Source organism: Tetrao urogallus (genome assembly GCF_951394365.1).
Source record: "Tetrao urogallus genome assembly, chromosome: Z".
In the NCBI taxonomy this organism is placed as follows: Eukaryota; Metazoa; Chordata; class Aves; order Galliformes; family Phasianidae; genus Tetrao; species Tetrao urogallus.
Window position 1 is genome coordinate 64,011,854 of NC_136816.1, and position 14,582 is coordinate 64,026,435.

At 35.1% G+C, this 14,582-nt stretch overlaps 1 protein-coding gene across 4 annotated transcripts in view; it reads right to left on the bottom strand.

The window, feature by feature from the left end:
* Positions 1-1,425: 1,425 nt before the first annotated feature.
* Positions 1,426-14,582, bottom strand: part of SLC1A3 (solute carrier family 1 member 3) — a gene marked incomplete at both ends in the record, with an annotated part of 55,023 nt that continues 41,866 nt past the window's right edge. For 2 of the 4 annotated variants that reach the window (XM_079548823.1, XM_079548821.1), the window contains 5 exons: positions 1,426-1,630; positions 2,653-2,787; positions 4,152-4,346; positions 5,717-5,950; positions 7,601-7,896. In XM_079548823.1, coding sequence (XP_079404949.1) covers positions 1,426-1,630; positions 2,653-2,787; positions 4,152-4,346; positions 5,717-5,950; positions 7,601-7,896 — 1,065 coding nt within the window. The remainder of the gene's footprint in view (positions 1,631-2,652; positions 2,788-4,151; positions 4,347-5,716; positions 5,951-7,600; positions 7,897-14,582) is intronic. The other 2 variants (XM_079548824.1, XM_079548822.1) reach the window with 2 other exon arrangements.

The window sequence follows — 14,582 nt, forward strand, 5'->3', positions numbered from 1 at the left end:
TTCACTGGGGAATAATGCTGGAATGAACAAAAAAAGAAACAGGATTACAAGTGCATTGTCTCTCTTTTTTCATTCTTTCCCTACTGATTCCCTGAAAGAAGTCCACAATATTGCGCTTTAAAATCCTTTCTAATCATTTTTATATATTTATTATAATATTTACTATTTTGTATTTTAGATTAGATTTATATATTTTTCCTAGTAAAAAGTCAAAAAGCACCCATAAGTTTTTCTTTCTAGAGGGTTATTTTTTGTTTTTGGGATGCTGCTCATAAATGCATAAGGATTTTGGAATTTTGCATTGAAACAGGGAGCCTTCTTCTCCAGGTGGAAAAACATAAGTCTGGCTAACAGCTTTATTACTTATCAGTGGAGGACCAAGGGTTTCGGAGCTCTACAATCAGAAGATCTCTTGTTAGCCCTAAGGATTCAGATTTAGAATCCAGTCCTGTTAGGATCTGAACAACTCACCCTTCTGCACTCTCTGCAGAGGGCTGGCACTGCCTCCTATTTATATTATTGCTTATTAAGTAGATTAATTGGTGCACCTAAAGCATATTTTTTTATATCCCCAAAAGTAGAAGATGCATTTCCAGTCCCAGAGTCAGTACAGCCTAGGGCCTTGCCCCTACAAACATTTACAGACATTGATTGTTCAGCTGTGTTGTGGAGTTGAAATTAAAGGTCAAATCCGTGCGGAGGTACATATATATACATACACAAATGTCTGCAAATCCATGGGAACTGACTAGGCTGAGTTTTTGTCAAGATCAGCTGAGAATAGCATAAAAAATAGTGTCTAGATAAAATCACTTTCTCAGAAGTATTTCAGCTTAGCTGACAAAGTGCTGATTGTGGGAATTGTTTCTGTATCTATACACCTCCTTTTTTATTCTTTCAATTAATGTCCTTTTGTTGTCTAGTAATTGAAAAAGGCTGTAATGCTAGAAAAAAAAAGAACATCAAGTGAAAAAAATCATCCAGCTGGATGCAGTTATCAAGGTGGAAGCATTGATTTTGTGCTTACAGATGTTAAATTTTTCCAATAGGTATTTAAAGAATAAAAACATTTTCAAGTTTTGTTATCTGTTGTTACTTTCCAGTTCATTAAAAATATCACATTTAAGGACTGAGTAACATATATACTTTTTTTTCCTTTTAATTTAATTGTTGATATCTCTTTTTTTATCCTCACTTAGCACATGTCTAGCAGGACCAGTGTTGTTGTCTGTTAATTGTTTTTATTTTTATGTGGGAAGCCACTCGATCACTGCTACTTTGGAATATATTTCCATTAATTCTTTTCAGTGCTAGCATAAAGGGAAAAGACAAGGGATAAGTGAATGTTGTGAATTCAAGATATAAAAGGCTGGGAAAAGTGTGTGTTTTCCGCACTTGTAGTGTTAGACTCATGCCTTCTTTACCCTACATCTTGGTTTCACTGTCTAAAGGTTTCTCACTCTCATTTTCTTGCGAGATCAGCTGGTATGGTTTCTTCATTTCATTCTCCTCTATCACAGAATTTCCCATCTCAGCATCCCTGTTCTTCAGCTCATGCCGTGATAAGTGTTCAACAATCCCTGCTCCAATGGAGTCTCCCAAGACATTGGTGGTGGTACGGAGACGATCCCTAAGGAGAAATAGTAAATTAGCTTTGAGTTTATCACAGGTATGATATAGTATGCAGACAAGATATTAAAATTGCCATTACTTATCTACTACATGATTCAGCAGTTTTATGTAGATAGTGTATATTTGTCAAATTCATTAATGTTATTACTCCTTCTAGAAAGTTGCGATATACTGGGATTTGGAGAAATTAAGTCTGTTAATACTGTTGGCAACTCCACACTAAAAAACAGTTTGTGATGTGGAGAACAAAGGGAGCATATGGCAAGTGTCTATCAGAAGCATTTTTATACTTGTTTGAGCTTATACCCTCTGAACATATAAGCCAATGAGAATCTGCCTTATTTTCATTTCCCTCCCGACCAGAGTTTCCTCCAACTTCCTGCAAGGATCACTTGGTTGATCCTTGAGTTGAAGGGTAAAAGCCGCTGGAGACTAGATCAGAGAAATTGACTGGAAGAAACATGCCTGTGATTTACTTCTTGGATCTAGGAGATTTCCCTGCATACCTATGGATGTGGCTGTCTTCTGCAGACAAAGGAACAGAACAACTGATGATGTTTTTTGATGATATTACAGATTGCTGGATAAGAAGTAAACAACTTTTCAATTCTGTGTCTATGTGGAAGACATTAACCTTTCCTGGATTAAATAACCAGACGGGCTACTATATTCTAAATCTGATTGATGGAAAGAATTTCATTAACAGCCTCCAAAATAAATAAATAAGTAAATAAATAAGTTGAAACACTAAAGAAATTATTTTCTAGTTGCATTACAGTGTATATGAAAATTTTCATAGTATTCTAAGGATCCAGGTTTATAAATCATCCTTTTGCACACAAGAAGAGCCATCACTAGGCTAAACCATCTGCTTTAAATACATATACTAATTGCAAGAAATTGTGATTCAAGACTTCTGCAGCAAAAGCACACTGCAGACTGCGATATTGTCAAATTGTGCCTGCTACTGCTACCTCCAGATATGGTCTAAGTTCTTAATTCAGCCATAGAAATACTTACAAGAACCAGTCCACTGCAATGATAAGAGTGATATCATCCGTAGGCAAACCTACTGATGTAAGCACAATGACCATGGTGACCAGTCCGGCTTGAGGAATGCCTGCAGCTCCAATACTGGCAGCTGTAGCTGTGATGCTGTGCAAAGAGACAGCAAGAACAATTAATTCACTTCCATAGTAAACACTTTACCATCTGATAAACATTAAAAACAAATATGAAGCAAAAAAGTCATTTGTTCTTTAGTAAAGTGAACGAGACCCTAATCTGAACACTGCACAGGTGGAGGGGTATGCAGATTTTAGTCCAAAATGTATACGCTGAACTTTTATCTTGAACTCTGGTAACGTGATTTTGTGACATGGTAAATCCCCTCCTTTGTGCTTACGGCCTGTCAAAAACATTATAGGCACATGCCATAACTCACTGAACAAACCAATTCCAACACCCCAGATGTGTTAAGGTTGTGGAAGTAATTTTGTCCTGGCAGATCTGATACAAAAAGTTTAATTCTCTGTCCATCTCACTATAACCTTATGCTAGATGAATTACCAACTCCTGCACCATTTTGAATTCAGTCAACACGAAACAGAAAACTGGCAAACCCCCTGAATCATACACTCTAGTAGCTTGACATAAATATGCTTGTTCACATTCAGTTTAGCAAGAATTTTGTTTTGCCAGATGATTTGTCAGGGAGCAGCTCTAGTATGAATGAATATTGAATTTCTGCCCTGGAGTGTGAAGGCAGTTTTACCTGTGTTTATCCTGTGTTTCCAGGTCACCATTATCTGAATGTACAGTGTTGCTGAGTAATAAGTACTTGTTTGTCTGCCCATATTTTCCCACTTTCCCTTTGCTGACATTTATCAATAATGCACATGTACCCATCACTTTTTTCTCTTAAGCCATTTTAGTCACATAATAAAATTAATGCCAATCAATTATCAAGTGCTACTTAAGCTTTTTTTTTTTTTTTTTCTGTTATATTTCAAACATAAAGGCTTGTTGCTTTAAACATTCTCATTTTCTCCACCTCTATGAGCTGATTTAACAAAATGTACTGCTTCTCCTTACACAGATTGCTCTGCTTGAGACCAAGACTAGGAAAATAGCACCCTGCTATCCGTAGCACTGTACCATGCCCCTGTGCTGCTCTTATGCCACAGCTTGGTGCGTGCACTCTAAACTATCTGGTGCAGATCCGACATCTGTGTATATACTTCAAGAAAATTTTAATGACAAAAGAAATTTAAAACTTCTTGTTGACCCTACTAAGTACAGTGATACGTATGTCATGCAGCAGTTTTTCAAATGTTTACCTAATGAAGAGTATGTGCTGGGGCCTCTTCTGTGCAGAAGGTGTAAATAATTACAGTTATTTAGCTACTTTAGTAGTTCTTGTTTTTAGCTCTAGATGTTTTTGTTTAATCCCTTATTTAATGGCAAAGAGTCATCACAAAGATGCTTTGATTAGATGTAGGTAATAATGATGTCTGTACCTGATTGTGATAATCTGCCCAAAGTTCAGATCAAAGTTGTTAACCTGTGCAATGAAAATTGCAGCCAAAGCCTCATATAAGGCAGTGCCATCCATATTAATTGTAGCACCAACTGGCAGTACAAATCTTGTAACCCGTTTGTCCACTCCATTTATTTCTTCTAGACACTTAAATGTAACAGGCAGTGTTGCAGAACTGAAACAAAAAGAAGATAATGCATGATATGAGTTTTACATAGTGGAATGTACACTGTCATTCACTGTGATGACTTGAAGGATTTTTCTAATTGTCTTAAATTTTTGTGATCTACCAGAATATTATATATATATATCTGCCAAGGCATATATAATACTGTAGGTTCTCCTGATCCTCTGGGACTAGTTGGCTATTCTGTAAGAGTGGACTTGGCTTCTGTTCTTAAAGATACATCTCTCCAATCTCTCCATCTGATCACATTGTAGAGGTTTTTCAGCAACCCATGTTACTGTGTGTCAGTGACCTTTTCATTGCTAACTACTTCACAGACTTGGAAAACATGATAAATACTGATAAAGTAAAAATACTGATAAAGTGTAAAGAAGGGCAGTAAAGATTGTGCTAGAAAATCCCTTTGGTGACAACGTACAATTGAATTTTGAATAGTATTTAAATCTACTTGCATTATGCTGTCTTAATCCAGCAACTGTTTAGGTTCTTACTAAGAATCTTCAGCAGCTTAAAGTTGGAAAATACACTTTTAACGCTATTACTCTTACACACCAAATTTAAGTTTTGATAAAATTAGATTTTTTTTTTAATTGCCACCATTTATTTTCTCTTGGACTATGTTGTACTATTTTCCTTTTAAAATTGTTGAGAAAATTCCCTTTTAGACATTCCACACATTGCAAGGACTGACACCAAGATGTCAATCAAGGAAGAGTCAGTTTCAACAGTAGTTGTCTTTCTTTAACTGAAAATATGATGACATAGTCTTTTCTAAGTCCTCAAGAGCCTCAAGAGCAATACAAAATTTACTCAGATTCTTTTCTAATAGTCCTAATAGCTTATCATCTGGATATGGTATAGGAAATACATATTTGATTTCAACAACATTTTCTTTCATCACAGTTGGAGAGAGATATTTGTTCACATTAAGTCCCTTTGACATGGAACAACAGGGGCCTTTCTGTTGCAGGTCCAGGATCTTTAGAATAGGAAATCACCTGCCAAGACTCTTGAGCTCTCTCACAATTGCCTCTGAGTCTTTGTGCTTGCTTCTTTGTTTTGATACACGTAAGATTTCTTTTGCCAGCTTCGTCCTTTACCAACAGTTACAAACTACCTATACAACTCCAAGACATAGGCTAACCAATGTCACAAGGGGTTCAGCCATACAGTCTGCATCACCAAACACATCAATTTCATGTCTGTTCAGGGGTTCTTAATAAAAATAAGAGCCTGAGTCAAAATAATGATAATAATAATCTCTCAGAGGGAAGTCAACCAGTTGCATTAGGCAAAAGTGTTTCTTAAACCAATAATATTAAAAAACACATATTTGACCTTAAAATATTGTTTTCTACCTGGAAGATGTTCCCAAAGCTGTGACTAGTGCCTGGATTAGGCCTCCAATAAATACCCAGGGATTCTTACGAGTGATTAGGAAGTACAGAAGAGGTAGGACTATGACAGCATGGATAAGCAAACCGATTATAACTGTTACAGTATACATGGCAAGCTGACCACCAATTACACCCATATCTTCCATCTCAACAATTTTTCCAGCAATCAAAAAAAGGATTCCAAGTGGAGCATACCTGCAAATAAGAAAGGTAGGATATTACTAATCGGATGATTGTAGTTCAGAAGCAGTTCTAGAGTTTGTTTGACTATTGAGAATTCAATTTGGATGAAGCACAGTGTGAAAATTTTTGATAGGCTCTGCTAGATTCAGAATCTGGTAAGATGAATGCGAGAGGAGTATATTATGCCTTTCAGACATAAAGCCTTGAAGAATAACTTAAAAATGCATGTAAATCACTTAAGAAAACTGGATTGGCCAGACACGTGGACTGACACCGCATGTAAAGGAAGAATCATTAGAAGAACAGTTTCAGCTCAAAATTTTCCAGCATTAGGCTTTCATATGTAGGGAGATGAGCTTCCTTTGTAATTCAATTATTATTTAAAAGCTGGTTTAGCAAATTCTGTTAAAATTCTGCCTGCTAGAATGAAGTCTCATTCAACACAGTTGGAGATTATGCCAAGTGCCCATCTCTGTTCTCTCTCCACTGTTGTTTCTTATGTCACAGAGGAAGAACTCACTCTTCCAGTGATTTCAAGATGCTTCTGTCCATTCCTAGTGGAGCACTCCATAAATACTTTAGCATGAAGCTGTCTGTACGGCAGAGGTCATGGCACTGTGGGGTAGCAACATGAGTGGTCTTATATATTTCTTCCTATCAGTAAGCGCAGCTACAAATAAAGGAGTTAGCACTCAGCATGAAACTCTACAGATCTACAGAAACACAGTTCTATTATTACAGCAGAATTTTTGGAGAGCCCTATTTCCACTTCCATAAATGCACATTTGTCTTATTACACTTGGTTATCAGTGAGCATAATTATCTAGAACATCTTAATTGTACTTTGAAACATAAAATCCGTGTTGAAGTCTACCTGAAGTAACATTTTCTATCCTTTGCTTTGTTATCTCAAGTGTGCTTATAAATAATGAGAAAAGATTTTTGATTTGCACAGAAGTTTTCTGGATGTTTTAGGAGAATTTTACAATATACTCATTTTTAGTTTCGCAGATAGTACTACAAAAGTATGTGTAGGTTTTGAGGTTTTGGGGATTGTGAAGAAGGTAACAAGATATTTCAGCTTTTTTTTTTTTCAAAATCAACCTTCTACATGACAGAAAATAAGACTTCATTTTTGAAAAGGATTTCTACATGTTTGAGGGAAAATGTATAGGTTTTATTTATCTATTGAACATGGGAAATGAAGTAGCAAAAAATATGTGTATCTTTGTGCAGCTACGATGCAAGGACATATTTACATACTACATAATTGCAGGAGCTGCTTGTTTTGGAAACTAATTGATAGCAAGGTCTTGCTGTGTAGAAATAAGATTATAGGAGAGGTTTGCCAGTTTCCTCTAGTGAAGTCTGAGTAGATGATAAGGAAATTTTGATAGCATGTTATTTTGACTTCTCACATTATGAAGACATAGAATGAGTACTAAGCTTGGTGTATTGTGCCAAAGATCCTGATTCTTCTCAGGGTAAAAAGCCAAACACATTGTAAGACTAAATATACAGAACTACAACTTAGGAGCTCATTTAGCAGAAAGGTACAATTCAGTTAAGTTCTTATTGTACTACTTCCTGCCAAACAGACTATCCACCATAGTGAAAGAATAAAGTTAGCAACTTAATACGTAATTTATCAGAGGCACTTACCACATGATTAGAGCTACCAGTCTCATGATAGCCTCATTAAGGCTATCAAAGAAGTCTTTTAAGGCCTGACCTTGCTCCTTCATGCTTCCAATCACCAGGCCAAAGCTTATTGAGAAAACCACCAAGCCAAGGGCATTCACTCCATTTACAGAACCTGGAACAGGAACCATTTCCTCTTTCATTTGTGTGAGGGTTTCCATTGCTGCTGATACATTACTTATTATGGAAGCCACTGTGGATGTGTCATTGGATGGGATATCTACTTTAAACATTCTCTTTTCATAGTTAGTTTTGAACTGGTAAAACGAGAAGAACAGAAAGATGGAAATCATGTGAATTGTCCAAACAAAGGTAAAAATCACATATCATTACATAATTAATTTCCATTGTAGAACACATACATTTTTATGTAATGCTTGTTGGTAAGGCAAGCTGTGACAGGCTTTCCTGAAAGCAACATGAAAACATATTGACCTCAAGAGCTAAATCTTTCCCCTTTGGATTTAAGGACTTGTTCTCTCAGAATTTGAAATTGAAGACACATTTGTCATGCTTGTGAATTTATTATAAATCTACTGATATTTAATTAGCCTTTTAATAAATAATTATTATTCCCCAAAACATATTTCCAACTGTTTTTGAATTAGAAAAAAATAGACTGAAATTAATCTAAATGTAACATACCTACCCTTCTCAATTCTTTAGTCTGAAATTAGAAATTTGCTATGAAAGAAGCCATTAGTTTTCTCTACTATGCAATAAAAAGGTACCACTTTTGTTTATACAGAAGTTTCTAGTTTAAATAATTCCTCTAGTGAATGGGGAAATCATTTTAAAAATCTCAGTGCTCTACTAAACCTCTACTTTGACAACCAGTCTTCCACCACCTACTACTTTTCCAAAAAGAAATGTGAATGTACCCTAAATATTTGTTTCATCACTCAAAAAAACCCCCTCAGCGCTATCCTTATTAAACTCTTTTGAGCACAAGAAATACTAAATAACACTCCTAAAATGTTTCTAGTTTATCTTGGGATGCTAAATATCACATTAAAGCAATGGGATACAGGTGTCAAGACTATTCAGTATCTTTGAATTTTTATTCCTTTGGATGTGATTCCTTTTTCTTCCTTTTTTTTTTTTTTTTTTTTTTTTTTTTTTTTTTTAGTAGGTTATGGAGGTTAATCAAGTGAATCAGGTCAAGAAACTGAATTCCACAAGTGGAACAACATTGAAATTGGGACTATTGTCCAAAGTTGTACGTGAAATATTTCTAGTTGCTTTTTTTTTTTTTTTTTAAGGTTTAATGGGAGTGTAAAGGCTTCATAATACATATATTTTTATTTCTCTTAGTTATTGTATATAATAAAACAAAACCAACTAGTTTCTTATTTTGGACATCTGAAGGGTCTAATTATGCTGGACTTACAGACATGCAGTTTAGACAAACATAAAAAAGTAATCTCTTAATGAGAACTGAAGTTAAAGACTAATTTCCTACTGAATTTCCTTTCATTTCTTGCTCTCCCTAGGTACACAATTACTGACTTTTCCTTGATTCTCCTAAATCATCCCCGGGTTCTTCTCTTATTCTTGCCTATTCAAGTAAGTCAAAAGCAGCACATAGTAGGGCTGCTAGACAGTGTTAGATGTGTGCTGTCTGCTGCCTGTTGCCACAGGTTATTTACTAATCCATAAACTACTTTTATTTCAACGGTAACACAGGCTTGTTTATGTAAGATATCCACTCCAGTGTCAATTACATTGGAGATACTGGGTTCCAAAGTTATTAGGGGGAACTGATAAAGAGTTGGGCAATGGACGAGAAAGCACAATCACATGAAGTTTCTAACCTCTTTGGAAAGGCAGTTAGAAATCATCTTAGGTTACAGTAATTTTTTCTCTTTCTTTTTCTTTTTCTTTTTCTTTTTCTTTTTCTTTTTCTTTTTCTTTTTCTTTTTCTTTTTCTTTTTCTTTTTCTTTTTCTTTTTCTTTTTCTTTTTCTTTTTCTTTTTCTTTTTCTTTTTCTTTTTCTTTTTCTTTTTCTTTTTCTTTTTCTTTTTCTTTTTCTTTTTCTTTTTCTTTTTCTTTTTCTTTTTCTTTTTCTTTTCCTTTTCCTTTTTCTTTTCCTTTTCCTTTTCCTTTTCCTTTTCCTTTTCCTTTTCCTTTTCCTTTTCCTTTTCCTTTTCCTTTTCCTTTTCCTTTTCCTTTTCCTTTTCCTTTTCCTTTTCCTTTTCCTTTTCCTTTTCCTTTTCCTTTTCCTTTTCTTTCTCTCTCTCTCTTTTTTTTTTCTTTTTTTTTTTTTTCTTTTTTTTTTTTTTCTTTTTTTTCTTCCTTCTTTTTGCTGCTTCTGGAATTCTGTCCAAATGGGAAGGTGCCATTGTACTGGTGTTTTTTAGGGGCAGATTTATATACAGATTATATATTTTTTTTATTTATATATATATATATATGTATATATATATATATATTTTTTTTATTTAATTTATATACAGATTTTAGAACTTCTCTCAGCAAGGTCTTCCCTTTTCTACTACTACTATGTACTGTGTATTACTGGTACACATAGCTGTTGATCTTTTCTGTTGACTCACACTGTTAGTAAAAATGAAGTATTCAAACATGTTGGCTTTACCCTAGGGAGATCAGTCTTTCTAGAATTCTTCCCAGGGTGGAGAGCAGTGGAAAAACACTTTTTTTAGAGTTGAATTCAAAACAGGAATTTGAGCACACAATTCAGAGAGCAACCTTTATTTGCTCTAAAACAGTCACTTGCATTGGCCATTCATTATTCATTAGTGATAAATGAGGTTATGGATAACTTCACTGATGTGTCTGTTTTACTATGCACAAAGCTGTCTATCAAAAAATTGTGAGAAACTTCCTGGTGAATCAAAGGAAATTAGGGAAAAATAAATACAGTAACTGCAAAGGAAAAAGTATAGGTTGAAGTTTATTCTTCTTAGTACTTTTTTCAGATGATGCTGAAAGCAAAATAGAATATTGTTTAACCAGCATTGAAAAAAAAATAAAATAAAAGGAATAAAAATCTCGATGTGGAATGGTGAAAAAGCCAACAGTTTGTAGAAAGCAACTATTACTACTTCTACAAGTCTATTACATGTAGAAAGGATAAAGAAATCTCAAAAATGATAGAAAATATCAAAGATTGTGAATTAGATAAGGTAAATAGCTGAGACTATCATTGTTTTACAAAGAGACTATTGATAGAGATCATTTTGTGAGTTTTTATGAAATTTTTGTTTTCAGGCAGATCCTTACTGTATCTTGCTGGGAATAAGGTTTGTCAGCTGTCTTTGAAAATCTAAATAAAAGCGCGTACCTCAAATTGACATTTTAATATCATGCTACACTTCTGTGAATCCTCATTCTTTTGTATTATTCATTACTGGAAGAAAGGATGAAGAACTGCTCCTGTAAAACCTACAGATAGGCTTAGGATTTTCAGGAGAGATGGCTGTGTTTTACCAGGAGTCTGCACACCTACACTGATACTCTGTGATAGGCTAAACAACATCACCGAGGTTCTGTCATTTTGAAGAGTCTTTTATGCACTGTCACCAGGCAAAAAGAATTTTAATAAGATTTTAGATTCAGAATAGTCATATATTTTTTTCCTTAGTTCATGTGCAGAAAGCAAACAGGTAGCAAGGAAAATGCTATCTGATACACAATAATGCTAATACCCTTCTTCTAACAACTTTATATGCAAGAAAATTCTATAATGTAGTTTCTGGAATTAGTTGCAAGACACTATAAATCTTTTAAATTATTTTAAATTAAGCTATCTCATTATAAAATAGGCAATAGATTTAATTACTCATTGTAATGTAATAAATTGCATAAATGAATGTTCGCATTTCAACTATTTTTTTTTTTCACTAGTGGTACAAGATACTCATAGCCATCTCATTTGGATTCACTGCATGACTTTAAGAAGCAGCAGTATATTCCATGGAAGTAGCACATGCTACCATTTAGCATGTGAAAAATGTAATCGCATGGGTAAATGCTCTGAAAACTCATGGTTTACTATTAGTACTCTGACTGCGGTGTTAAAGATCTACGATACTGGCCATGATAAGGCCAGGGCCAAATCACTGGACATGCACACCAGTATGGTGAACAACAAAATGGCATTTATTACAAGTGAACTCTAGCTTATATACCCTATGTGCTTCGTCTGTGCCCCTAAAGCATGCGTCATACATCCATCACAGAGCAGGGGAAGTCCTAACGTGTCACATCCCAACATCGCCTCGCTAACGCCTACTCCTGGCACATCCCGATCTCGACGCCAGATGCCTAATACAGTATCTGCAACATCCGACAATTAGTGTTATCTGTTCTAGGTCAATGTGGTGATGTAGTTATTAGTGAGTGATGATTTTGAAAAAAACAGGTTTGCTAGCCCTTAAATGCAAGGCTAAATAGAGATAAATGAGCATAATACAGAAATACCCTGTCTTCCTGATTGTTTTTTTTTCCTGTCCTTTTGGACATTTGTGAAACCATTTGAGATTTTCTGCAAAAGAGTTGGTGACACAGGTTAAAATGCATCTCAAACAGCTGATACTATCATGAGGAATAGACAGTATGTATTAGTAGTCTTGTCTTAAAGTGTAATTAACACTTCCAGTCCCCTTGATAAGAATGAGTTCTGGGAAGAACATTAATTAAAAACAGCTCAGATGAAATGCAGTTATCAGATACACCTTTCCAGATCTTTAAGCTTCAGCTGGCATCAAATTCCACCTATTCACAATGACCTCCTCCCCAAGATTACTAGACTGATTCTGTTTCTCCTGATGTCCCAAGTTCACTCTTTGTTTCTTTTGTCTTTTGATATATCCTCAGAGCGCAACACAAAGAGTAGTCAGATAGAAAGCACATTCTGCCCATCAAGCAGGCTTCTTACAAGTAATAGATAGCAACTTTAAATTTAGCATGGTAAGAGAAATGAAAGGCTGTAGCCAGAGATGAAAGATGAATCTTAAGGTTTCTTTGCATATCCTCAAATTGGGAGTGAATACTGGACTATAGAGAGTATTTTGAACAAAAGTATCTGATTTTAGACAAGCATGGAATATTTCCACCAGTCTTTTCAGATTCTTGTTGCCGAAAAAAGACACAATGCCCCATATAGGAAAAGTAGCATCATATGTTGTATGGAAATAGCCAGCATAGGTTTTAATATTCTACTGTCTCCAATGATCCCTGCCTGCCACTGATTTACTTGGAGTTGGCACTGATAGAGACAGGGTGCAAACAGATCTTTCATGAGCAGAAAGGGGTTAACTTGTGAAGAATGAAATAAACCCAAAGCCTGACATTTTCCAAGTTATTATTCTTAATGAGGCATGCTAGGAAAAGATGTGCCCTGAGGCCTTTCTAGTGTGTGTTGCTGAACTGCATCAGCTAGGCCTGAAATGGATCTTGTGATTCCCAGCTGAACAGTCTGAACAGGGATTTCCTTTGCTATTCTTCCTGTTTCCTGGAATGAACATTTTCAGAAGAAAGAGGAGGAGGAAGTGCAGGAGGAGGAGAAACAAGAGGAGCTAGTTTTGTTTGCTTCACAGATTTGCTGGGAAAATACAGTAAAAGGAAGTCAAAGGACAAGAAGACCGTATAGAGATGACATCTTTGGTGCATCACTAGAACTGGTTTGGAATGTACTTGCTATTGATACAGTATATAGTGTCCAAAACTTGCTGTGAGTCTTAACAATCATTAGAGGTTGTATATAGTGGTAATAGTGAGAAAGAAGGAAAATCCTTCCACTGCATTTCAGTGCAGATCTCTGTCAGGAAAGAAACATGTTGGAGAATGCTATAAGACACAATGTGTGCACCTGATGCATCAAAAGATCTGGTTTAAATGTGGGGTGTATATGCCAGTAACATCTGCTGATGGAAGTCAGAAAAAACTTCTATTAAACATTTCCTATTCATTGAACTGTAACTGGGAAAATCCCTTAAGCTGTGAAGCATGTGAGAAATACAACATACATAATGGAATCTACAGGACATCTTCAATTAGCAACTTAGATTTAGGACTGCTTTTCACTGAGTTGAATTTCCTGTTGTGGTAAGAATCTTCATTAAAAACAGATGAGCTATTTTATTCCCATTAACTGAAGATTTTTTCCAAGACTTCACCATGATAAACCTTCTAATTAAAAAACCTTATACTAACTTCCAGTTTATATTCAGTCATAGTAATTTCCATGTCAACTTTTGCAAGGGTAAATTTACTCATTATTATGCTTATACTTTCTTTAGGTGTACACTGTGCTGAACCATACCACCTTCTTAGGTATTTGTTAATTAACTCAAAACAAAGTATTTCAACTTTTATGTAATTTGTAAATTTTACAGTGTATTTCTTGGGCAGTGCTGTTCATAAAAACACCTGTTGATATGCACCCAGTATCTCAGTTCAGCACCTTCCATAAGCTATCTCCAGAGGGTCATCCTCACCCCAAGTCTCAAAGTTCTTAAAATAACCAAATTAACATATACTCTGTTCAACTTCTTCATTTCCCATACAATATTAAAAACTCTGCTTAACAGAAATCCAATAACCCATTGCACATCTGTGACGCACATACACACACAGTAAAATAAAATTTTAAAAAAACCAAAACAACAAAACCCAGCACGATTAGAACGGGAGGATATAGGTAATTCAGGTTTGATCCATGCTTCAGACCCTTCTGTTACTCTTTACCTTTTTAAATGTATTTTTCTTTTGTTTTGTTATTAAAATTTTCTGTTTCCTTCAAGGTACTTGTAGCCTCCTGCAGAACCAAGAGCAAGCTAATAATTATTAGCTAATTAAAACTTATTCCCAAATCTTTTTGAAATTATAGTTCAACAGGCAGTATGATTGCTTTCACCCGTTACAGGTAATAACTTCCCAATTTGACAGACTTATTAAAAATGCTTGCAACCAGCTATGT